Genomic DNA, 25,054 nt, shown 5'->3' with positions numbered 1-25,054 from the left:
TAGTTTCTCCACCCTCTAAAGAGTGCATTTATCATGCTTATGACACACAATTATGTTACCTCATAATATTCAATGATGTCTTGCTCACGGCCTTAGCTGTGGCTTAAGTGTCTCAAACTATTTGCTCTCTTAAAATTCCAAATATAAGTGAGAGAGCTAGTTTCTCCCACTTCAGCTTAAAAATCATAATATACTTCACTATCTAGGTTTTTCCCACCAAACCTAGATGGAATCCATGTCAGAGTGCCTTTAATTCTAGAGACCATTTTATCTAGGACTTTCACACCCCTGTGTATGGCACCACCACCTAAGCCATCCACAAAAACATTCATCTTCCCTTGCTCCAAATGCATATGGTACTAACTTCACTCCTTGCATTGAAAATTTGTTCCTAGCTTCAAAGTTGAAGTAGCAGAGGCACTGTAGAAATAAAAAATGCATCTTGTGTGCTACATTTTAAGAACTGAAATCTCACTTTTCTACTGAAAGCATCGTTACATCAGGTCGTACAAAATACTGGGGATAGTCTTCCAGGATGTGTTCTCTGAACCAACACTATTAGCAACAAAACCACAAGCATCTCATATCTATGGATGCCAAGCTGCACCCTACCACTTTAACTACATATTTTAGTTTGGATGAAAACACGATTCCAATACCAAATGCATTTGCCAAGCAAATTTGTTATAAACCAAACATCCTGACAGTTTAAAGTGGTGGGACCTACAAAAAACCTCGCAAAAAGCAGAAAATGTGCTCCTTTCGCAACTGTCATCAATTTACAACCATTGTACTTACTTTTTACAAGTCTGTGCTTCTACTACTGTGTACTGTGGAGCTGTCTGGTTACCCCCTGATGTCATGTCAACCAGCCTCACCTTCTGATGATTTTGTAGTGGGAAGAAAGTGGGTTGGCATCTGTGTCATTAGACTGAATGCTCAGTGCAACACATTTTAGTAGGAATGTATCTGTAGTGCTAGCTCTAAATGTACACAGTACTAGCTTTGCTCCCTGTACTGGAAGTGTAGTGGGTAGGCATGTTTTATGTAGTTTACAGCAGATTTCTTTACAAAATAACCAAAATGTAGCACAGTCAGACAACAAATAAAAGAAATGCAGTTGTATTCAAGTGAAAGGTAAATAATTGCCAGTTATGCTCAGAAATCAGGAAGAAACTAGAGCTTCCCTACTGGAAGACCTAGACTTTGCAGTGCTCAATAAACTTTGCTTAAGGATACCTAATGGCACCCGTGCTGCCAAGATTGCGATTCACACTAGCAATGAACACTGCCAGCCAGCAAATATCAGCAGAAGGTTAAAAAACTTTTAAATCCTGTTACAATTTCAGTATAACAGACCATTTCCAAGTATGGCAAATGAAGTGTCCAACAGCTTTTAAAGTTTTGCCTGCTGTCCATACCTCTCAGCTGTACCTGATTTTGCAGAAGTTCTCTAGTTTTCCCCATACGTCTGCCTTGCCCCTCGTAAAAGTTTTGAATTTCTGGTAAAAATCGGAGGATTACAGCCAGTCAGTGATGGCAGACAGTTTCCTACTTCTATTGTTCAGGAAATGCATGTTGATGCAAAGCCTGTATCCACTTTAAGTGAATTAGAATAGTTCTCTTCTGAATTTCGAGAAGTGGAACTTTTTTTTAGGTGTGTTGGGAGAAATTGCCAAGGTGAAGCAGCAATGGCAGACAAACATGTTTTAGTACAGTGGAGGTTAGCTTAATAAGTTATGACAGTGGGAGCGGTTTGTAACTAGTGCCTTTGATAAGAGTTTGGGTGAAAGAGGTAAAAAGGATTTAGTAGCTTGGTAGCATCGCTTTACCGGACATGTCAGAGGGACTAAATTGTGCTGCATTCTGCATCACTTTGTACCGAAATCTGAAAACTGCTGCTCAGTATACAAAAAATACAAACTTTAATAAACTTAATATAGTTCTACAATAAAAAAATGCACATTTTAGCATCAGAAAGTCCACTTTACATGATGAAAACATATACAGCAAAAAGATGGCATTTGCAAATTATCTTAAGTATTTTCTAAAAAGGGGCTAACCCTAGAGCAACACCAAGTTGACAAGATAACCTCATAATAAAACAAAAGGACTAATGGTTCCCCTGAATGACAGACATCTACACCTTCATATAATACACTATCCCATGGAGTTCTATAGGGCAGAGCCCCTGCCCTAACTGTAGTACTGCACTCAATTTACATGCAGCAACAATGAAGCTGCAAACACATTCTGCCCTTGCCAATGCAAAGAGTTTTGAAGATGGCATCCTCCCAGGGAGACAGAAAAAAAATGCATCTCCAACTTCTGATTTTAAACCATCTCAATACCCAAATGCATCTCCATCAGTTAACTTCTGATTTAAAGCCACCTCAACACGGATATGTTGTGATATATACTGCACTTCCCATCTTGAAGAACAACCATACAAGCACTTCAGAAGGTGAAAAAAAACACTTTGTTCCCTAACATCGAAACATCTTTCACATCCAGGTGCAGGACATAATCACTTGTTCTTACTCAACATTCCAGTGAATTGTACTCAGATGCTCTAGAACATCTGACTGCTAAAACCCTTAAGGAATAAACAGCAGTTCAATGTTTGTAACTGGCTGGGTCATTCTGCCCTCCTCAGCATAGGAAGGGTTAATGGCACCTTTTCTAATGCCATGCAAACTTAACACAGTTAAAGTGTAGATGTGCAATGAATTCCCAACTCTGAATAAAAAGGGTATGCCCACAACTAAATAAAAAACAACTCGATACACTGCAACTTGGCAACCTAGCACAGCACATTCTAGTGTGCCAAGTAGACCACTGGTGGTTTTCAGACAACTGTTACATTCATAATAGTGTCATTTTGTAGGAAATGAATCTGGACTTTATAAAAACTGTGCTTAAGCTACACTTAAGAGCCAGTGTAATTTTGAATTTGGTAATTCCCATTAAAGGTAAATGGAAATATCCTAGAAAAAAAAAAGCTAGTAAGCACTACAATGTCACCTTCTACAAACGCAGACTAAACTGTGGGAAAGACTTGTTTTAGTACATTTGCTCCCCTTGGGATTAAGTGCTATAGAGATATTACATTATGCAGCACAAAATGAAAATAAACTTCAGTTTAAGACAATTCTGATTATTCTTATTCTCTGGTGAAGAAAATGCTCTCATTTTAAAGATGCTAAAGACTCTTCTAAAAATGTGTGCTTTAAAATTTAAAGCTTCATTTCTGCACACTTACTCTGCTCAGGTCGGTTCCATATTTCCGATGAAGCTCATCAAGCGACAACTTATGATCATCCTGTAAAAACAAGAACAGAATATATCACAAGCAGGAAATGTAGAACATAAAGCAAATAACCAGACCGGCTTCTTTATTTCTATGCATTTATCTGGCTGCATGGCTTAAGATGGTGTTAATCAGAAGTATGAACCTGATGTCTTTGCTGCCTGCTCACAAATCTATAGTCCAAGCTACTAAACATATCCCCTTACGTTTACTACAGGAAGCTACACACGTATACCTTAAAGGGCCCCATAGCTCTAGGGGAAAACACTTCTCTTAAAAAAAGTTAATACTCTAAACACTACAGGAAACTTTTTCCAAAAAGAGATTCACAGGCTGATGAAAATGAATCAGGCAAAAAAAAAAAAAAAAAAACATATCGTCAGGCTCTGCAACCAACAAGTCCATAGCACTTCAACGTAATTCCGAGGGATATGAGGGTTTTATGTATGCCAACGTATGGGGAAACCATTCCAGAATTACTGAAACAATGGCAGCAGTTAAACAAAGAATTAAGTCGGAAATATATGCGACTAATTGATTACTTTGACCCCACTGAACAAAATCTGAGTAGCAATATATAGCAGAAGCAGTAGCAGCATAGTGACATTGAGAAATTTGATGGCGAAGTATGCCTGAACAAAATCTGAGTAGCAATATACATCAGAAGCAGTAGCAGCACAGTGACACTGAGAAATTTGAAGGCGAAGTATACACAAGTGCTTTAAACAATATGTATGTGAATGTTACTTTATATGAAACCAGACAGAGACAAATTAAACAATGTAAACTCCAAAGGGACTTTACTGACTTCAGTCTTGGACATGTTTTTACATGGCCGCGATATGCTGCTAATTCTACTGAGCCAATTGAACAGACAGAACCCTTGATAGAAAATGTAGGGTCTGAGATATCTAATGTGTTGAATACAGTTTCTTCAATTACAGTTGCTAAGATACTGGGAGGTGGGTCAGAGTGTTGATCTCTTGCAACCAATGGTATCTCAGATGGTTCCTGAGATCAGTGTTACACCTTTGCCTAAACAGGCGAATAATTAGGTTCTGCAAGGGGCTAGACCAAAGCAGCTTGCCCCACCAAGTCTGGATTGTTTTTTTTACCGTTACCGGTAAAACAAAATACACAACGGCAGCAATCATGTTCAATGAGCCAGGGAAGAAGATGAAGTTTTCAGGAGGAGGAGAAACCAACATCGAACAGGAGAATGAAACAGTGAATGAACTTGTAATAAATTTGTCTGATTGTTTGAGTGAAACTGAAATTGCCCTGTTGAATAAGGGTTTGACTTTTATACCCTCTGTACGTACTGAAGTGAATTACTGAAGGAAACCCTGGTACCAGTCGCAGTGAACGAACCACAGAAAGCTGTTCAACAATTTTGAAATAGCTGAGAAAACCACCACTGCACGTTTTCTATATAAATGCAGGCTTGGTTGAAAAGATGGTCACCAAAACTGAAAATCCAATTTAGTATAGAAGACAAGTGCCACAACACTTTTTCAATAAAATATTAACGTTGCTAACTGCCACAACACGTTTTCGTAGGAGTAACACTCAAACTTCAGATATAAAAGAATCATGTTGTCACTTCCTTTTTATACATCTTGATTAAAATACTTGTTCAATCAACTGAACTTTTAAAGGGACTTTTATTAAAACTGCATTTAAATAAATAAATTTACATAAATATAAACCAATTCCATAGCATTAAATACATCAAGTTTAAATATAGGAACCTTTACACTAATGTATAATAATGTTGTACTAAAAAATATAAATACTATATTGTAAAATACATTAAAACTTTATGTAAAATTTTTTGTACAATAGGATGGACTACATACTCCCAGCAATTAAATTCAGTAAATAAAATATTATAAATATATATAAAAATGTAAAATGTAATGATAGTAACTGGAGCGACACAGGGTGGTAAACAGCTATACTCATCCAAAGTACTCGAGACACCAAATACCAAACTGAGATCGTAAAGGTTATAAATATATACAAGTGTTTTATTAAAAGATATGACACAGGTTAGCGCTTTCACCACTAGGCTTCTTCAGACCTAATATAATTAAAATCATTCAAACCTAAATAGCTTCCATGGCAGGAAAAACTATTCCCTTAAAGTGCCAGTAAAAAATCATTCTAAAACATAAGTACATGTATTTATCATGTTGTTTTAGAATGATTTTTAGGTAATGCGTGTATAGGAGGCATATACATACATAGATACATTATATATATATATATATATATATATATATATATATATACGGCACTAAGGGAATAGTTGTTTTTCCCGCCATGGAAGCTATTTAGGTTTGAATGATTTTAATTATGTTATAGGTCTGAAGAAGCCTAGTGGTGAAAGCGCCAACATGCTTTATGTAATAAAACAATGCTTGGATATATTTATAACATTTACGATCTCCATTTGGTATTTGGTGTCTTGAGTACTTTGGATGAGTATAGCTGTGTACCACCCTGTGTTGCCCCAGTTACTATTTATCATTCTGGGCTGGATGAAAAGTTAACTTTAATGTGGAATTTCCCAGAATATCATACATTAAAAGGTCTACCCAAGGTACACAAGTCCCTGGATGGAGGTGTTTGGGCCACAGAGCCCCTCTCGAATTTTGTGGAGAATAAATTGGGACAACTGGCAAATAAGATCCCCGCCATCCTAAAAGAGACATCTCAGTTCTTGAAAGATTTAAGAGAATATAATAAAGGAAATGATCTAAGGAATTGTTATATGGTTACCTTAGATGTACAAAGTTTATTTACTTGTATACCCAATACATATGGCATAGAGGCAGTTAAGAGATGCGATGAATGAAATGGGGGGCAATAGTACCAATGAATTTTTTTTTTGTGCACTATTGGATTTGATTTTATCAAATGATGTTTATGTATGAAGATGCAATTTGCTAGAGTGGGGAGTTGCCATTTGCAAATTTGGCAGTTTATTACTGGGAAAAGGAACATTTCTACAGTAATGCTTTTAGTCCACATGTAAGACTATACATGCGTTTTGTTAACTATACTTTTTTGTTGTGGGATGGAGGGTTACCTCTATTTGATTTTGTTAAATACTTTGAATCCACTATGGATTTTTTGAAGTTTACAGTAGCTTATTCACTTGAATTTATTTATTTTTTGGATTCTCTACATACAAAGACAGAATAGGAACTATTAATACTAAATTGTTTTGGAAATCATGCTGGAAGAATAGTCTTTTGGACTACAGCAGTATGCATCCCAGGAATGTTTTCCCGAATATTGTTTAAAGACAGCTGAATAGGGTCAAGAACACATGCAATACACCCGCTGATATGGAAAATGAAATAGATTATCTCCAGCAACTATTTATAGAAAGGGATTACAAGGAATCCACCTTTCAAACGATTAAGAACAAGACCTTCCAGGATAACAGTGGTGTTAGTCCCACAGAGACCGCTCCCAAAGAAGGATCACTTGGAAAAAACGAACAAGGTATGTTTTGTTACAAAGTTTGCCAGTGATAACAGAGTTTGTGACATAAGAGAAACTGGCATTTTCAGACTGGTGACAAAGAGACTATAAACATTATAGGGGAGGTCCCTAGCTTTACCTATAAAAACAATTGTAACAAAACAATTATTATGCAATGATCAACAAAATCTGTATCTGCATGTAGATTAGGGACTTATCCATGTAGAAACTGTAAAATGTGTGAATATATATGTACAGTACAGAAGTTCAAACATCCAGTCTTACCTTTCATTTTTTAACCTAGATTTTATGCTACTTGTAACACTACTAATCTAGTCTACTTGGCAAAGTGTAAAAGCTGCAGATGTTTTTATGTAGGCAAACTCAGAAATGATTGAGGGACAGGGTTTACCAACATATGCATGATGTGAAGAATAAGAACAAGCCGAATGCTTTAGCTAAACATATAATGGAATTCCATGAACACAATTTTGGTTTCAAAGTATTACAAATGTTTTTTTTGTAATGGGGGGGGGGGGGTGATTATTATAATCAAGTAGAGTGTATTGAATTAAAATGGATTTTAAAACTACAGGCACATATATATCCAGGATTAAATAACTATGTATGCATCAAGCCGGAGCTTCATGCTCACCCCCTTTAAATGAATTTAAATGTTAAAACGCTAGTTAATTTAATTATGTGTTTTTAATTGTTTTATTGATTTATTGTTGGAATTTGAATATAAAATGAGTGTATGCTTGTTGCATTGTATTGAGGACTTGAGAAAGTGTAGGTGTTCTATGTAAAAGCGCTTGTCTACATTAAGTCAATTTTACAGTCGTGGTGGCATATGGAGCTTTTTCTTCAAATTGTTGTTTATCCATAGAAGATCTTTGGGCTTTTGTTGGCAATTTTATTTCTAAAATTAAAAAAATAAATAAATAAACAGACACTCTTCTGGGTGCAGAGAACTGTGATGGTAGAGTTCTTGGCCCGGGCCAAGAAATTTGTTTAATCTGCTCACGAGGCTGGTTTTGAAAACAACCTGCCATTAGGCTTACTGCACCAATCAGCTCTTAGTTCTCTGGTTCTTGTAGAGGACATGAGAAATAAGAATGCCGCCGGGCTGCTGCATGAAGAAGCACAGAGCTACTCCTATTGGCTCAGGCTGCCTAAAGGGACAGAAACTGCCTAAAATTTAAAGTATACATACAGCAACTGAATGCTACTACCATCACGCAAGATGTCCACACCCCACCACCCCCAACCAAGGAAACCACAGTGAAAAAACTTTTCTAAAGCAAACTTCACCTTACTCAAGTCAGAGGTGGTAAGTTTCACAGCCCCCACGCTAAAGGATAACACTGCCCAAGATGCAAAATCCTTTACAATTGCACTCTATGAGCACCTACAAGGATGCATGGATTGTGCCATCCCTAGTAAAACCAAGACTCACTCCCCTAAGAGAAGGAAACCAGTCTGGTGGACCCCTGCCATAACAAAAGGAAGAAACTAGTTCAGAAAAAAAGCAAATCCCAAGAAGGAAAGACATCCTTGATCAGTATCAGTAAGAAACTAAAGGTACCTCATAAAATTATCCAAGGCTAACTTCGAAAGAAAAATAGCCAAGGACTCAAAAGATAACCACAAAGCCTTCTTTAGCTATATCAAAAATCTCAGTGGCAACTCGCAGATATGCTCTGAGATAGCACAAAATATACTGAACCTACTGATATTGCCAACATACTGGCAGAACTTCACCTCCCTCTCACCTTCAAAAGGGCCCACAACAATACCGGAAAAGTGTAGTGTCCTGGAAATCACAGAAGCACAGGTGAAAACAGCCCTTTCAAAAGCCAAAAACACAGCATCAATGGGGCCAGATGGTGTCCCAGGCTGCATCTTGCACGAACTACAGAATGAACCAACCCCCCAACTAAACATGCTGTTCAACCTCTGCCTCTCCACAGGCTACGTGTCCATAGAATGGCGCACAACCATGGTTATTCCACTCCACAAAGGAGGAGGAGCCACAACTGACCCTGGTAACCATCGCCCCATAAGCCTGACTAGCCTGGTCTGCAAGGCTATGGAGCGCATAATCATTGGGAACCTCCAAACACTTGACCCAACCCAGTTCGGCTTTGTTAAGGGCAGATCATGCCTACTAAATCTGGTTGGCTTTGAGACAGTTGCCAAGGGCATAGACGAGGGAAAGGTGGTTCACACAGCCTACCTTGATCTCGCCAAGGCGTTCAAGACCATTCCTCACTCGGGTATTATAGAAAAACTCAACCAGCCTGAACATAAACCGCTACGTCACAAGATGGGTTGCCAACTGGCTTACAGACAAAACTCACACGGTAAGAATAGCGGGCTCCAGGTCCGACTCTAAACCAGTCACAAGTGGTGTCCTGCAAGGCTCAGTTCTGGGACCCCTACTGTTCGGCATATAATTCTCAGAAGTACAGGCAAACACAAGAGAACTATAGCTAACCAAGTTTGCCAATGACTGCAAACTGGGAGCCATAATGGACTCTCCAGCTGACATGGACATCCTCCAAAAAGGCCTTACTGAGACAGACACCTGGTGTCAAAGTCATGGCCTCAAGCTAAATGCCAAAAAATGCATAGTTATCCCATTTGGGAAAAACACCCACGAATTACCACATAGGCGGCGGCCCCCTTAATACAGAAGAGGTAATAAGAGATCTGGGGACCCAGGTAGATAGTAATATCTCCTTTGACAATCATATTGCCAGCAAAGTAGTTAGGAAATCCTTTTATGTGGCCCATCTAATTACCAAGGGGTTTGCATCTAGAAAAACAGATTATAGTGCCCCTCTACTCGTCACTCATCAGACCCATCATAGAGTACAATGCCTCATTTGGGATGTACCTCACAAGACACTTCCAACAACTTGAAAGACCACAAAAGCACCTCACCAAGAAGATTACTGGCCTCAAACATATGTCCTATGCAGCTCGACTGAAAAAACTCCGGCTGTACTCAGTGGCATATCACTTACTCAGAGGTGATCTCTGCCCGACTTACAAAGCCATGTCCCAACTTAGAATTGATGGACATGCTCCACCTAAAGAAATCCAAGCATGCGCTCTAGTGAGCTAAACCTCGCCACAACAATAAATAGAACATGCTGGAGGGATAGATTCCTGTCAGAGACTCCCCATGCTTTGGAACAAAATTCCTAACTACATTAGGCAGAGCCCCTCACTAACACTCTTCAAAGAGAAGCCTTGACGAGTGGAGGAGTAACAGAAAGTACACCCCTGGGATCACTTCATTGGCTCTGCTTGACAGAGGCTCAGTTAATTAATCAATGGGGTGGCGAAAGTCGACACACTCTGGCTAGGCTTATAAATGCCCTCGGGCAGATTCGCCTAGTACCTACCTATGAACACTTGGTGTGTATGTATACAATCTCATATTACAAATATACATATACAGAGAGAATGAGAGTGCATCTGTAAAACACAGTTTACTTTCACAACTGTGGTGTAAGTAAGCTCAACAAAAATAGATGCGAGAATGATCACTGTTGCCTTAGCTACATGGCTAATATCCTGCCAAGGATATAACAGCCATCAGCTTCCAAAGCTCCAGGTCACTTTCCATGTGCCCAAACTGTCAGGCAGCTTGAGCCAACTAAAAGACAAGCTTGAGTGCAAAGTCCTTCAGAGCTTCACTGCCGCCAAAGAGTGGTGCATCCATCTGACTGTCTATTTTAATACAACAGGATATCTGAGGTGTGCACAGTGACCAAGTGGCTGTCACTGATGAGTATGTGGATGGTTTGTGAAAATAAAAATATATGACTGCATGTGTGGAGGAGGGGTTGCAATGTATGTAAAAAAAAAAAATCAGCAAGCTGGCTATAATCTATTTTTCATCAGTCAAACATCAGTATTACACTCAATAAGTGGCTGTAAATGGCAATCTAGGCAGGATGTGTGGAACAGATCACTGGTGCAGTACTGCATAAAGTAAGGTTGCCATCCAAATTTGACTGGTTCTCTGGATGAATTTTTGGTGTTCTCGCTGTGGGATTTATCCATGGGCTTTGATTTCTTCAGACCTTCAGCTGTATAACATATACCTCTGGCCATTTGCTTTTAACTTTCATCTCAATCTAACACCAGAGGGGTACACAGAAGGTAAAAAGTTATGTACTTACCATAACGTTCCATCTGAGTAGGTAACTTCATTTGTCAGCAACCTGTGGGACAGAGTCCCCAGCTACCTAAAAACTTGGGAGGTCCTCATGGAAGAATATTCCGGAGCACTGCAGAGCCAAAGGACGACCTTCCTCTGGAAATTATATCTAGCTTGTAATGGGTAATAAAGGTATGGGATGAAGCCCAAGTGGCTGCTGAACAAATGTCATCCAAGGACACCCTTGACCAAAAGGCAGCAGAAGTGGAAATCGATAGAGTAGAATGGGCGTGAACTCACAGGTTCTGGTCGGCCAGAACTCTTATATGCAAGAAGTATACATTGTGAAATCCATCTGGACAATGTAGCTTTGGACACAGGTTTACCCAAAAAGGGTTTAGCAAAGTATACAAGGAGTTGCTCAGATTTCCTATGATTAGCAGTCCCGTGTAAATAGAACCTCAATTGTCTGTGCACGTCCAAAGAGTGTAATTTGTATTCACCTTTGTTTTGATAATTTGGGAAAAACACCGGTAAGTTGATAGATTGATTAATGTTGGATTCAAAGCAGACTTTAGGCAAGGCTCAAGAGGCGACTTTAGGTAAGAAGGAGGGATTGGTCCTGAGGGAAACTATCTTTATGGAAGACTAGATATGGAGGTTTGGCGCAAGGGGCTTAAAGCTCTGAAACCCTTCTAGCCGAAGTGATGGTAATTAGAAAGGCCGTTTTCCAAGAAGATCCACCGAAGCTGCAGGCTCAAAGGGGGCCAGTAAGAGCCTGAAGAACAAGGGTTAAATCCCACAGAGGAACTGCATCCTTAACAGGAGGCCTTAACAGGAAATTACCTTTTACGAAAGTTTTGCAGATCTTGGAAGAAGCTAATGAACAGAGATCAAAAAGTGTGACAAAAACTCTAATACAGCTGGTATCGGGGCTGTAAAGGGATCCATATGTCTAGGTTCCGCCCAGATCGAAAAACGTTTCCATTTGCTCTTACAGACCTTTCTGGTAGATGGTTTAGGAGCGGCTACTAAAATAGCTTTAACGGAGGAGGAGATACCGGGAGTCCTAGCTATGATTGGAACTGGATCAACCAAGCTGAGAGCTTGAGATTGTCCAGGTTTGGAGTTGTCAACTCCAGGGAGTGAGATCTGGAGTGGGATCCAAAATCCATGGAGGATTGACCAGATGAGACCATAGACAAGGAAACCACATTTAACAAGGCCAGAATGGGGCTATGAGGATCACTCTGCTCCCCAACAGACGAGCTTTCTGCAAGAATTTTACCATGAGGGGGAGAGGTAGATAAGCATAAAGTAGACCGGATGGCCAAACATGGACTAGAGCATCTCTGGGGGATCGCAGCAAGGTTGACCCCACTTGAAGATCTGCTTCGCTACTCTCGGGCTCAGAGACCACTCATAAGGTGAGAGGATGGTTCGACTCAGCTTGTCTGCCAAAATGTTGGACCGACCCAGAATGTGCGTTGCTATGAGAAAGCGGTTGGTGGCGCTCGCCCATTCCCAAACTCTCATGGCCTCTCGACACAGCGGATAGGATCTGGTTCCCCCCCTGTTTGTTGATATACCAGACTATTGACATGTTGTCTGATTGAATCGCAATTGTCCCTAAGGGAAGAAGGGCCTGGAGTGCTTGCAACGCTAAAAGCACCGCCCTCATCTCTAGGACATTGATGTGCAACAAGGTCTCTGTGTCCACGTGCCTTGGACGGTTCTGCCCATGCAGTGCCCCCCCACCCGAGGAGAGCAGCGTCAGTGGTCACCGTGGCTTGGGGTGAGGTCATAGAAAAGGGGTGCCCTTCCCAGAGATCCGAGGATTGGATCCACCAGAGTAGGGACCTCCTGCAAACCTTGCTGAGGGGAATAGCTGTACTAAGCGGATGTTGCAGGATGGACCATTGGACCTGCAAGGTCCATTGCAGGACCCTCATGTTCAGACGAGCTAGTGGTGACAGATTGATGGCAGCCGCCATGGAACCTAGCGCCCTCAGGACCAATTCCGCTGGGGGAGCTGGGGATTGTAAGAGGGTCATCACGTGGAATGTCAAAGTTCGAAGCCTGTCCAGAGTTAGGAAGGCCCTCCGGTTTGTATCTAGCCTGGCCCCTATGAAATCTAAGGTCTGAGTTGGTTGAAGGGAGGATTTCTTGAGACAGATTGAAATTCCCAGATGAGAGGCCAAGTGAAGGAAGTAATTCCTGGCTGAACAGAGTAGATGCCTGGTGGGGGCGGTCAGGAGCCAGTCGTCTAGGTACGGAAAGACCTGTATTCCCTGAAGCCTCAGGTGGGCCGCTACAACTGCCATTACTTTGGTGAACACCCTGGGGGCTGTGGTGAGACCAAAGGGAAGGACCCTGAACTGATAGTGACTGGCTCCCAGTCGGAAGCGGAGAAACCTTCTGGATCATCTGTCCATAAAAATGTGGTAGTACGCATCCTTGAGGTCTATAGAGCACATCCAGTCATTCTCTTGTAGGAGTGGGAGAATGGATTGAATGGTGACCATCCGGAACTTTTCTTTGGCAACCGACAGGTTCAGAGTGGACAGGTCGAGGATTGGTCTCAAGTCCCCAGTCTTTTTTGGCACCAAAAAGAACCTGGAGTAGAAGCCTGATCCGGACTGATCTTGGAGGACGGGCTGGATTGCCCTTTTTCTAGCAGCTGCTTTATTTCTGCGGCTGCTGCCTCCCTTTGATTGGGTGGGACATCGGGGAGGCTCCGGGATCTGAGAGGGAGATTCAGAAATTGGATAGTGTAACCTCTGGATAAGATTCGAAGCACCCAGTGATCTGTTGTAATGGACTACCAAACTGCTAGGTGCCTCGAGAACCCCCCCCCCCGACTGCCTCCAGAGTGGAGCAGTCGGGTAATCCCTCAGGGTTGCTGTGCGGGCTGATCCGAAAAGGGTTCTCTCGACCCAAAATTCTTTGGTCCCCCTCTGCCTCTGGGCCGGCATCCACCCTGTCCTCCTCTGCCTCTGAAGGATGAGGGGTCCGGAGTGAAACGGGACTGTTGAGATTTCCGGAACCACATCTTCTTTTGTCCCCTTTGGATTTCTGGAACCACATCTTCTTTTGTCCCCTTTGGTTCCTAGAGAAGGACCTCTGGGGAGCCGAGAAGCGGATCCCGACAGCAGACGTCTTCCAGTCTTTCTCGCTCTGGACCAGTGTGTCTCAGACAGTCTTGCCAAACAGCGAAGAGCTGTCAAGAGGGGCATTTGCGAAGGATGCCTTGAAGTGTTCCGCAAAAATCGCAGAGGCGGAGCCAAGCATGCCGCCATAAGACAATGCCCGCTTCGCTAGCTCTAGCGGCTACTTTCATGGCATGGGAAAGAAGTCACATAGAAGTGTTCGAAACAGACTTAGAGTGGCCATTCGGGCTGAGAATATTTTCTTATCCTTGGCCGACATGGACTCTGGGGGGCGACCCTGTGTATTCCTTGATGAGATCCCGCTGGAGTCATATCACATGTGCCATGTAGTTCAGTGACCTTACCGAGGAGGTGGCTGAAGCAAACATCCACTTCCCTATGCGGTCCATCGTCCAAGACTCCTTGTCGGGAGGGTGGACCGAGGAACTCTCCTGGGCCAGTTCCTTCTTGGTGGCAGCCGCCACCAACATGGCATCTACTGGAGCACCCTTGCTCCAAACCGTCCTGTGGGTGGACTGAGAATTTTGTCTGGTCTCTTTGGTATGGGCTCCACAGTGTCCGGTTCCTTCCCTGCCCTGGTAGTGATCAGATCAACCAGGTGATCGGCGAGAGGGGACATCCAAGAGGTAGATGGGCTTGCGTCAAATGCCTCCAGAAATACAGACTCATAGGAGGAAGGCTTTTGGGCTGACCACCCCCCTCTAATACAAAGCATTTCCATAATGTCTCTGAAGGAGACGTCCTCGGGGGGGGGGGGTGACCTTGGGGAACCTTCCCCTAAGTCTGTGTCCTCTGTCAGGGACTCGGGTGAGTCCAAGTGCCTCCTCTTGCACTTACGTTTGTGAGGAACCTCCCGGGGGGGCTGTCCGAGGATGCCTCGCCAACCACATCCTGTTCCTCTAAGGGAATCATCAGGGACGTAGGAGCAGGCTGTCCCTGGGGCCGGGTGATGGAAGGTATGCCCGTCTGAGAGGGAGTGATGGGTGGAACCACAGCAGGAGCCTGGGGCCTCGAAGTCCCTCGACAAGACCCTCTCCACAACATCGAACGCCGAAGGAGAACTGCTCTCTCTAAGCTCCGAGAGCAGCCCCTTCGGATCAGAGGTGCGGACATGAGCCGGCTCCAATGCAATCGGATCCGAAGGGCCAGTATGCTCTGACTGAGATGCAGCCGAAGACAGTGACACCTCCGGATCCAAAGCTCAGCTCACGGCTCCGAGAGCTCGGATCCGAAAAGGAACCTGACAAACTCGAGGGTGCAGTCGGAGCCGAAGGGTGTACTATTGGTTCCGAGCCTCCCCTGGCTCCGATGCTGCCTGGATCAGACTGCTCCAAACCCCAGAAGTGGGTTGGAGAAGGAGCAAGCGGGGCGAAAAAGGGGGTTGAGCTCCCCCCCGGAGGGGGGGGGGGGCAGGAGCACTCCCATCTGCAGTTGGGCCCGGAGAAACCTACGCATCATCCGGTCCATATCTGCATCTGAGAAACTTCGGGTTGATCTAGACGACCTCTGAGGCAGGCCTGGAGTGACGCCTCGAAGACCTCAAAGGCGACCGGATCTCCTCCTCCTCCAGCCCTGGGGAAAAGCGGGGTGAATGGAGCTGGGAAGGAGAAGGCCTGGAGGCACTAGGAGAGACTAGCTGCTTCACTGGCGGAGCCAAAGAGGAAGCTTCGGCCCGCCGCTTGTGGTGCTTCTTTCTTTTCTCCCTCCTAGATTCTCTCTCCTCCTGAGCCACAGTGGGAGGGTGAGTCCCGGCCAGGGGAGCAGGGATAGAAGGCGGGATCGCTGCGGTAGCAGCCGGTGCCGCCAAGGGAGAAGAGGACAAAGCAGAGTCCGGGGGCAGAAGTCCCGCCAGAATCAACTTCGACCTCCTATCCCTCAAAGCCCTGGGGTTGAAGGCTGCACAAATTGTGTAGCCCGGATAACACACAGAGTGTGGCCATCTGCCGGGGATAGCTTATGGCCACACTCGGTGCATTTAGAAAAGAAGGTTTTAGGGGCCTCGGCCATAGTAATAAACCCAAACACACCTTTACACACACGGGAAGAGGTAAGACTAGACTAACTAAAAAATATATAAATTTTACCAACAAAAACTAGCTTAATTAACTACAAAAGGGAACACTCACTCGTTTAACAATTAAACTGAAAACTAGGTGAAAAAAAAAAAAAGAGGTAATTTTCTTCAAAAACTCACGAAACCCTACGCCTGGAATTCATTCTAGGTGCTTGAATAAGCCGCAGCAAACAAGATCTGGGGACAGAGAAGGATGGCAGGGGGTTATGGGTAAGGGGGAGGAGCTTGGAGCTCGGATCTTAGCTGAATAAAGCTGCCGGCTCGGATCCGATTCTGATCAGATACCCACAGGTTGATGAACAAATGAAGTTAACTACTTCAGATACTATGTTTTGAGGGGTAGGAAGGCATTCACCATTCCCCAAATGATTTATATATATAAAATTGCAACAATGTGTCTTTCCATTTTGACGGGACTTTATTGAACATCAAGCTTTATATACAGCCTTTTTCCTTGTAAGGAAAAAATAAAAAATTTTTTCTTACTCGTGAGCTTTTGTTCAAGCCATCATTAGATCAAAATGTTGCTGGATTCATTACAGTGGAATACACCTCCTACGGACGACTCTAGGCATCAAATATTGCTTGTCCATATTTCCGTTAACAATTCCAAATCCATGCTACATACAAGATATTAGAAGATTTCATCTTAAAGCATAATGATAGATTTCATCTTACAAGCACATAACAGGAAACATGACTGCATTGATATTTGACCTCTGTCTAATGCAACGAAAGATATTTGTGCACTGTCATAACTTCTCTAAATATTGCACCATTCAAGTAAGACAGAATTGCATAGCTTCATATGAAAGCAAACAGCTGTATGAAGAAAACTCTTGCTGTCAGTGTGTGCCTTGTTTAAATAAATTACAAAGATATAAACTGTTTATGTAGCATTACAAAATTAATATCAACTGCCATTTAATTTGGCTTATAAAATCCAGTTTAAAGCACTGAACTGAATACCATGAATATAAAGATAAATTTATACTGAATAAAATACTTCTAGTAATACTTATGGTTCCAGAAATATGAATATTTTTGTAATAACTTCCTTTTTTTTTTTTAAAGTCTAAAACCACACCCACTGGGAGTTAAAAATACACACTCAGAGCTGTACTGTCGGGATGAGCTAAAAGCTTTTAAGATGCACTTCAGAGCATAGGGTTCTAGATGCTCTGGAGACCCACTTCCCCCACCGACCCAGTCTTAATTCAGTTACTTCCCCCAAACGTATTACACTGGAGTTTTGGCCAGTTAGGATGCGTTAAATTTTAGCTTCCTCCCAAAGTTTAAGTGTGTGTGCGTGTGCGTGCGTGTGACAAAAAAAAAATAACACAAAACGTAATATCAGGATGGTATGGGGCCACAATGAGTAAGAAAAAAAAAAGGGGGGGGGGGGGAGTGGCACTGGGGAAATGCAACAGAACAAGAGGTCCTTTGTCTATGGCTCCATATCACCCAAGGCCTAAATTGCTGACTGCAGTTTGCACCTCTGATGTCCAGTCAATCCGGTTATAATGAGTGGGTAAATACAAAGGTGGTTTGTGGATAAAACTGAATGACCTCATCTGTTATCTGATCACAGGTGTCACAAACAAATACTGTCAGCCAAGCTATCAGGAATTTTGTAAATAATTGTATGTAATTTGTGATTATTAATATGATTTATATAGAGGTGTGGCAGAGGGAGATAGGAATTTTGTAAAGGGTCATGTATCATTTGTCAATATCAACACGATTCATAGGCTTGTGTTACAACTGTAACAGAACTGTATGGTCATAACATGGTTTGTGACGTGTGCTGAAGAGATGTTGTAGAACACTCAGCTTAAAGATGTATCCACAGTGTACCCTACTGAAAAAGGGCAGAAATGTATAAACTATTGTAACTGTATAAATGTTTTAACAGTGTGAACTGGCACATAGGTTAACTTGCAAAACTTCACTTCAGAAACAGTTTAAATTAACATTATTGTATAATCATGTAATAAGACCGGTTATCTTTCAGTTTCAGTGCAACAGGAGACACAGTCTAGAACTAGAAGTTTTGTACTGTCTTTAAATGTTGAGGAATGTCAATTTTACAGACTTTCGCTATTTGCCAAAAGATCCTACGTCTATGCGTTTTTGCAGATAGATGCTAAAAATCAATTGGTTTTCACCTGGGATAGTCAGATGACAAGAAAATGATGTCATGCTACAAGTATCCCAGCAACAATATTGGAGATTGCAATTTAAGAACTCTCTGACAAGAGACTGCATATTTTGTATTTGGCCTGACAGCATTAGCTGGAAAAAACACTCACCACATCTGTCTTGCCTTACTCTGCAAGTTAACTAGAGTTCAGTAATTTCTCCTAGATACAGTTTGGACTATAGTGAAGTACAGCTTAGATGTTTTATTTGAGACTGTCCTGCCATGTTTCAAGTATTTCTTTTAATTTTTGAACTCTGATGCAACTGTGTTTATTTACAGTTCTTGTTCTTTTACTATTTATTTTATATTTAAACCTTTTAATTATGACTGGTCTGTCTAGATATATTTAAGCTCTTAGCATACTTGCATATCTATTTGGTGACACTGTGCCGGCCACTCCTTACTCTTGGTCAAACTACCATTTGGATTAACAGTAACATTACACAGCAAGACTGGACACCCTTTGCTAAGGGCCTGATAAGCAGTGACTGGTGGGAGTGAAAACTACCTTATATAGTCTGGGCAGAAGGGGGCATAGCTAGTAAACCCGTGCCAGCCTTTCCCAGGTGTGTGCATGTGTGTGTGTATAAAATCAAATCTCAAAAGTGCATGTGTGTCAGGTACCTGGGCAGGGACACTAAACACTGGTTGGTTAGCCCCCCCTCTTGCTCTGAAGTCTGAAACCACCACTGATGTCAACACATGCTTGTGTTTATCCCTTTTTGATGGAAAGGGAAACCTCAGTATGCTAACATGCTTAGAAAGGCAGTGTACAGTCTCTTGTACACTTACTTCACAGACCATAACATGTGGTGCCCCCAGAGCAGTACTGCATTATCTTGCAATGTGTGCAGCTCTTAAAATAATTTTCAAACTACACTTTCCTTACTACGCCAGTGCACACAACATTCACTGAATTTTGCCCTCTAATGTCAATAGAGTGCACATGGAGGTGCAGCCATTGACTTTACAGGCATATCAGTGCATGAGTGGGGCCTATCCATTAAAGGATATAGAGAAATGCAAGCACTTTAGTGATATCAGCAAGGAATCTAGCACAATTATGTTTGTGGGTCCTACAAGGTTTACAGAATAGTTTTATTAAGAAACTACTCATGTGATTTTAGTCAGACAGGGTGGGTAATACATTGCCACACTTTACACCTAAAGTGAGACTCTGGACCAAGTATGCAAATAAATGGGACATATTAAGAAATTCATGCGATTTCAAGTAATTTCAAGAAAGAGAAAGTCTATTAAGAAAGGTAGTAACAGGGGATGGTGGTCTTCATTTCCAATCTGTACCTATTACAACTGCACTCAGAACAGAGTAAACTACATAATCACAACAGCCCATCTTGTACATGTAGCAATCGCCATCTTGTACATGTAGCAATCAGATAAAACTGAATAGGTATACAAAGAATAAAATTACCAAAACTGGAGCAAACAGTTTATCTTCTAATGTAATGAAATATTAGCATGTCCCACTGTAAGCAACTTACTAGAGCAACTTCCTTCTTAAGTTCTTCCATATCCTTCTCTTTCTTAGCCTTCTTTTTGCTTTTGCCATCTCCGTGCTCAGATGTTGCTGCAGGCTCATACTTATCCCGTCCCGCCTGTGAAGAGATAACAACAAATGAGAACTCTGGAATTACGTTTAGTTAAAATAACATCTATTCAGACCACCCAAACACTGGACATGGTTAGGCTTTTTATTCATACTGATATGTTAATAATCTAAGCTAACAAACCATACTTTCATTTTTAGTATAAAAAGTATCAAAAGGTGTAAAGCAGACCCATAATGCTTTATAGGCAATTGCAGTTCATTTGTCTTTTTGTACAAAACCTTGCATATGCTGTTTTAAAGAACAGCACAGCCCATGACCTTGGCAAACTGCCTTGCAAAGAGAGCATGAATAACCAGTTTTGCAATCCATTTTTCAAAATGGTTGATCACCATGTTTCACAAAAAAGGGCAAATGTAACGCCTTACATGGTATATGGTCTTCGTCTTGTACAGCATCAGATTAAGCATACTTTCTTTTGGACTGGCACAGAAGGATGACCTTTTCCTGTTGTATGGCATTTCTACATTATTACACATGATCTGCACAATCATGCTTCTTTTGGACTCTCTCTCAGTAGCTCTTGTATTTTACTGCCCATTATACTGCACGTTTTGGTCCAGGAAAGCACCATAAAAGCAAGAAAATCAGTGCCCCTAAATCTCCCCCCACCGATAGCCATACACAACCTAGGGCTAACAGTGCAAGTAGTCAAGTTACACATAAGTGACAGGAAACTGGACACTTCTGAATGTTACATTTAGCAAATGGGAGAGACGTTCCTGCAGCCAACACATTCTTAGACTTTATAAATGTATATTGGCCATACAATATAAAAATATGAAAGTCAGAAGAATCAACACTTCTTGTTTAGTCCAAATTCATGAACATGGCATTTCACAGTGAATGGGGAAGTTAAGAGCGTGTTTCTATTTTACAACTCCACTGGCTCAGGTTGTCACTGATAAACCTTTAAGCAAGTTTGGTAAATGGCTGAAAAAAATGATTACAACTCACAAGCCTATCCTGCTAATGAATAGCTCCCTGCCTACTTTCTAAACACATGGCCCACTGTGAATAAAGATGACAGCAAGCTGGGCAGGGCAGATAAGACGTTTATCCCTTGCAATGTCCTGTAGGATCGCCAGGCAAGCAGAGTAATAATGCATCACTAATGTGCTCTAGGACCTATTCCTAGTGGCCTGTACCTGGTATATCCATCAGGCACCCTCAATTAGGTGCTAAAAGCCACTCAACAGGCTCTAAGACATTCTGCTTGTTTGTAGAGGTATATTTTCATGCTCAAAAAATGAGTAGTGACAATTTCATCTTTTCAGTCATGGCCTTGAAAGGATGAAGACAAAGACTAACCAGAGAGAGTGGGTAGGATTAGATGCAGATTTCAGAGTTAAATGAAAACTCCCTGCAAACCTGTTGCTCCAGAAATGGAGCTGACACTACAAGGAAGATTATGGAGTTTCTACCTTAAAAGCAGCTCTTCCAAACTTAGAAGACAAAGACAACTTGTCCAGCCCTGTCCTTCCTTTCAATACATCCTATAAAAGATGAATATGCATAAAACTGCTGAAGGTCTTGGTCCTGCAAGATATTTCAGTTTAACAATTTTGGCACTGCAGTAGAAAGTGCAATGCAAAGAACTGTGGAGACAAGGTCCAAAGATGCATCAGAAATTTTCTACCCAGTCAGTGGGAGAAAAACAAAACCAAACACACTCTCAACTTAAGGTCTACATAGAAACAGGTACATGGCATGTCAAGGTAGACGTCTACCAAGACTTCTCTAAAGTTATATACCATGACGAAGGTGCGGTGGGGGGGGGGGTACAGAAGTGATGCAAGCTGTCAAAACCACTGCCACAGGACATGGGGACTGGGAGACAAAGTAACTGCTGGAAGCCAGGAAAATATGAAAGGAATAAATTAGATGTGGCTTAGGAAAGGAACTACAGAAATGGTATTTGCTCTTCCATAAAAAAAGACAGATAGAACTGAAGGACAAAGTGTAAAAATCCCATTAAACAGCTTACAAAATACAAATCTGTCTCTTAACATGTTTAAGAAATGGTGCTGTAAATGATCTGTAACCTTTACCTCTCAGCTATTATTTTTAGGAAGAATTTCTAATCCTATGTATGACACACCCCCTACCCTACAACAGATTAAGTGCTCTTACTTCCAGCCAGTGGTGGTGCTGCAGTAGCGTTGTCGTCTCATAGCAAGACGTTGTCCCGTTCGATTCTCAGCTAGAGCATCTTCTGTGTGGGGGCATACGTGAATAGGGCGTACCTTCGTTGAAGGTTGTGCGTCAGGGCTGGTAACCCGGTACGTAAAAATCCACTACCAATCATAAGCGGACTGGAGTTCCGCTGTGGCGACCCCTAACCGGGAAAAGCCTAAAGACAAAACTTCCAGCCATCAAACCCCTCCTCCACAATTCTTTTGCAACATTTTAAGCCTCCTCTCCCAGCATCAAGATGCATACCTGATCAACATACTAACTGTCCAGACTTTGACTTCTTATTTTTGGTCTACTTGTCATACAATTTGTGGTTTTCTGGCAAATCATTAAGTAAGGACACACACTTGTGTTTCAGACTTTCTACCCTTCAGAAAATGCATACCAACACAAAACCTGTTTAGGCTAACAACCAAGTTAACAATATTTAAAAACTGCCCCTATTTTTGTTCCTTGTCGTCCCATTATTTTAGGTTTGTCCAGACTTCGAGCCAAGAGGTATGCTGATCATACATCAAAATTCTCCCTCATCCTGGTTCCTTCTCTTCAACCAAGCATCTGCTCGCTACCCTGTCACATCTATTTGCTACACAATGTGTTGCTTACTTTGGTAACCTTGCATAAAGTTTCATGGAATATATCTTTGAGACACCAGAACAAATAGCAGGAATAGAAGCCAGCCTCAGGAACAGTAAACTCCACGGTTTATTTCAAAGATAGTACACAAGGTTAAGCACTTTCTTCCTTCAATGAACAGGGACTTCTTCAGAACACAAAAATGTATACACACAAAATTAGGAGACCTAGCCTTAAATAATCCTCCCTTAATTGGAGCCCAATTAAATATTGAAGAAATTAAAACATTTAAAGGAATATAAAACGGACTGCTCACATGTTAAAACACGAAGGTAAGAAATTAAAATTACACACATAAATGTTACACCATGGTTACCAAAAATACTATATTTAGATCACAACATAAATCTGATAAGCTCAATGAGTTCAAATAAATCATGTTATATGAACATTAATCTTTACAAAATGAAATTGTGACTGTTAAATATAGAATCTAAATACCCAACATCCAAAATAAAAAAATCATGTGTATTGTAATATATACACCAATATACTCAAACGGGGACAATAAATTTATATAAATGTTAAAACTTGCTAAAAAACAACCATTCATGCCCCCTATCTCAACCTAATTTTTAAACACTAGAAATACTAATAGCCTCATTTAAACCAGGGCTATTGGCAGCTGCATCTTAATTCACACATGTCCAAATGGGCATCTAAAACTCTCCCCTGTGGGTCCTTAATTAAAATACCGTATAACTAAAAATTGAAAAATGTGATTACCCATTTGATGAATATGTCTGGCCAAAACATTAGTTAATCTATGATGTTTAATGTCGGACAGGTGTTCCCCTATCCTATCCTATCCTATTCTTAAATGATCTAACAGTTTTTCCCACGTAAAAAGCGGGATACATTAAGCACTTGGCCAGATAAATGACAAGAGGTGCCATAATTATATAGTGTCCATTAATCCTAATAATCCTTCCATTTAACACAAATTTGTCCCCAGTCTCCAAGATGTGCGGACAAAAATTACAATGTTGACATTTGAAATTCCCTTTTACTCTGAACTAAAAGTGCTGTCTGTCTTTGTCCCTTCAAGGATATCTTTACAGGACCTGTCCCTTTTATAAAATTTCTGGTCATTTGCCCATCTTTTGAGCAATATTCACATCAAAATTGCAAAATATCCTAGTTATTGTAAATGTCAACAATCTTTTGCACATCTTGGTTAAAACAGATGACAAAATCTAAACCACTAATGGATTCCATTTTTTGGAGTCACAGCACTATTACCATCATTACCAAAAATCAAAATTTTTTTATAATGGCCCCTTTTGCGTTTTACCAAAACTTCCTGAGCAATCTGCCTTAACAAGGCTTCTGGATATCCCCTTACTTTAAACATGTTCAAAATGTTCTTTACATCATTAAAATTAAGATCTGAACTAATCACCCTGGCCGTTCTAACCAATTGTCCTTCTACTATGGACTTTCTGGAATAATGGGTGTGCGCTTGTAAACTCTAAATACGAATTAGAAAAAGTAAAGTTTGCTTTCTATACCATTCTTTTCAGTAATGAATAACTCAACATCCAAATATATAATACTTTTCCTACTATGTTGGTGTGTAAAATTCAGTAGACTTTCAGCTCTACTGAATTCTCCAATTATAGGCCAATAGCTATACTCTCTCCACTTGCAAAGATTATGGAAAAATGTATTCATAGACAATTCATGCACCACCTAATCCAAAATCGCCTTATGGCAGACACTCAGCATGGCTTCCGTCCTCATCACAGCACTACTTCAGCCCTCCTAGCCTTTACTAACACCATAAACCATAATTGCAACAATTATATATCCTCAGCCCTCTTTTTGGATCTTTCCAAGGCATTCGATATGGTTTCCAACTTTTAATCCACACCCTGCAAACATTCTGTCTAGATACTGGAGCCCTCCAATGGTTTCAATCCTACCTGAATGGTAGACAGCAGGCTGTCCTCTGGCAGAACAAACTCTCTAACCTTCTACCTAACACCCAGTACCACAAGGCTCTATACTAGGGCCCTTGCTGTTCTCCATCTTCATTAACGACCTTTATACTGTCATCCCAAGTCAGCTGTATCCAATATGCTGATGACTCTACTCTGATTTGCTCAGCCACATCTCCAGTAGAGTTATGGTCAGCTACCCAGACCACCTTTAATACAATA

The 25,054-nt window shown here is 41.4% G+C and overlaps 1 protein-coding gene across 2 annotated transcripts in view; it reads right to left on the bottom strand.

Moving 5' to 3' along the window:
• The window catches only part of LOC122811489 (sodium/potassium-transporting ATPase subunit alpha-1), a 990,310-nt gene that overhangs the window by 940,992 nt on the left and 24,264 nt on the right, over nt 1-25,054 (bottom strand). For both annotated transcript variants that reach the window (XM_044083359.1, XM_044083358.1), the window contains exons 2-3: nt 19,935-20,048; nt 3,263-3,322 (exon numbers count right to left, since the gene is read on the bottom strand). In XM_044083359.1, the coding sequence (XP_043939294.1) occupies nt 3,263-3,322; nt 19,935-20,048 (174 nt within the window). The remainder of the gene's footprint in view (nt 1-3,262; nt 3,323-19,934; nt 20,049-25,054) is intronic.

This window comes from Protopterus annectens, chromosome 9.part0 (assembly GCF_019279795.1).
Source record: "Protopterus annectens isolate FY-2018-M chromosome 9.part0, PAN1.0, whole genome shotgun sequence".
NCBI lineage: Eukaryota > Metazoa > Chordata > Ceratodontiformes > Protopteridae > Protopterus > Protopterus annectens.
Note: the sequence above shows the minus strand (reverse complement) of the source record. Positions and strands in the feature narration are given on the sequence as shown.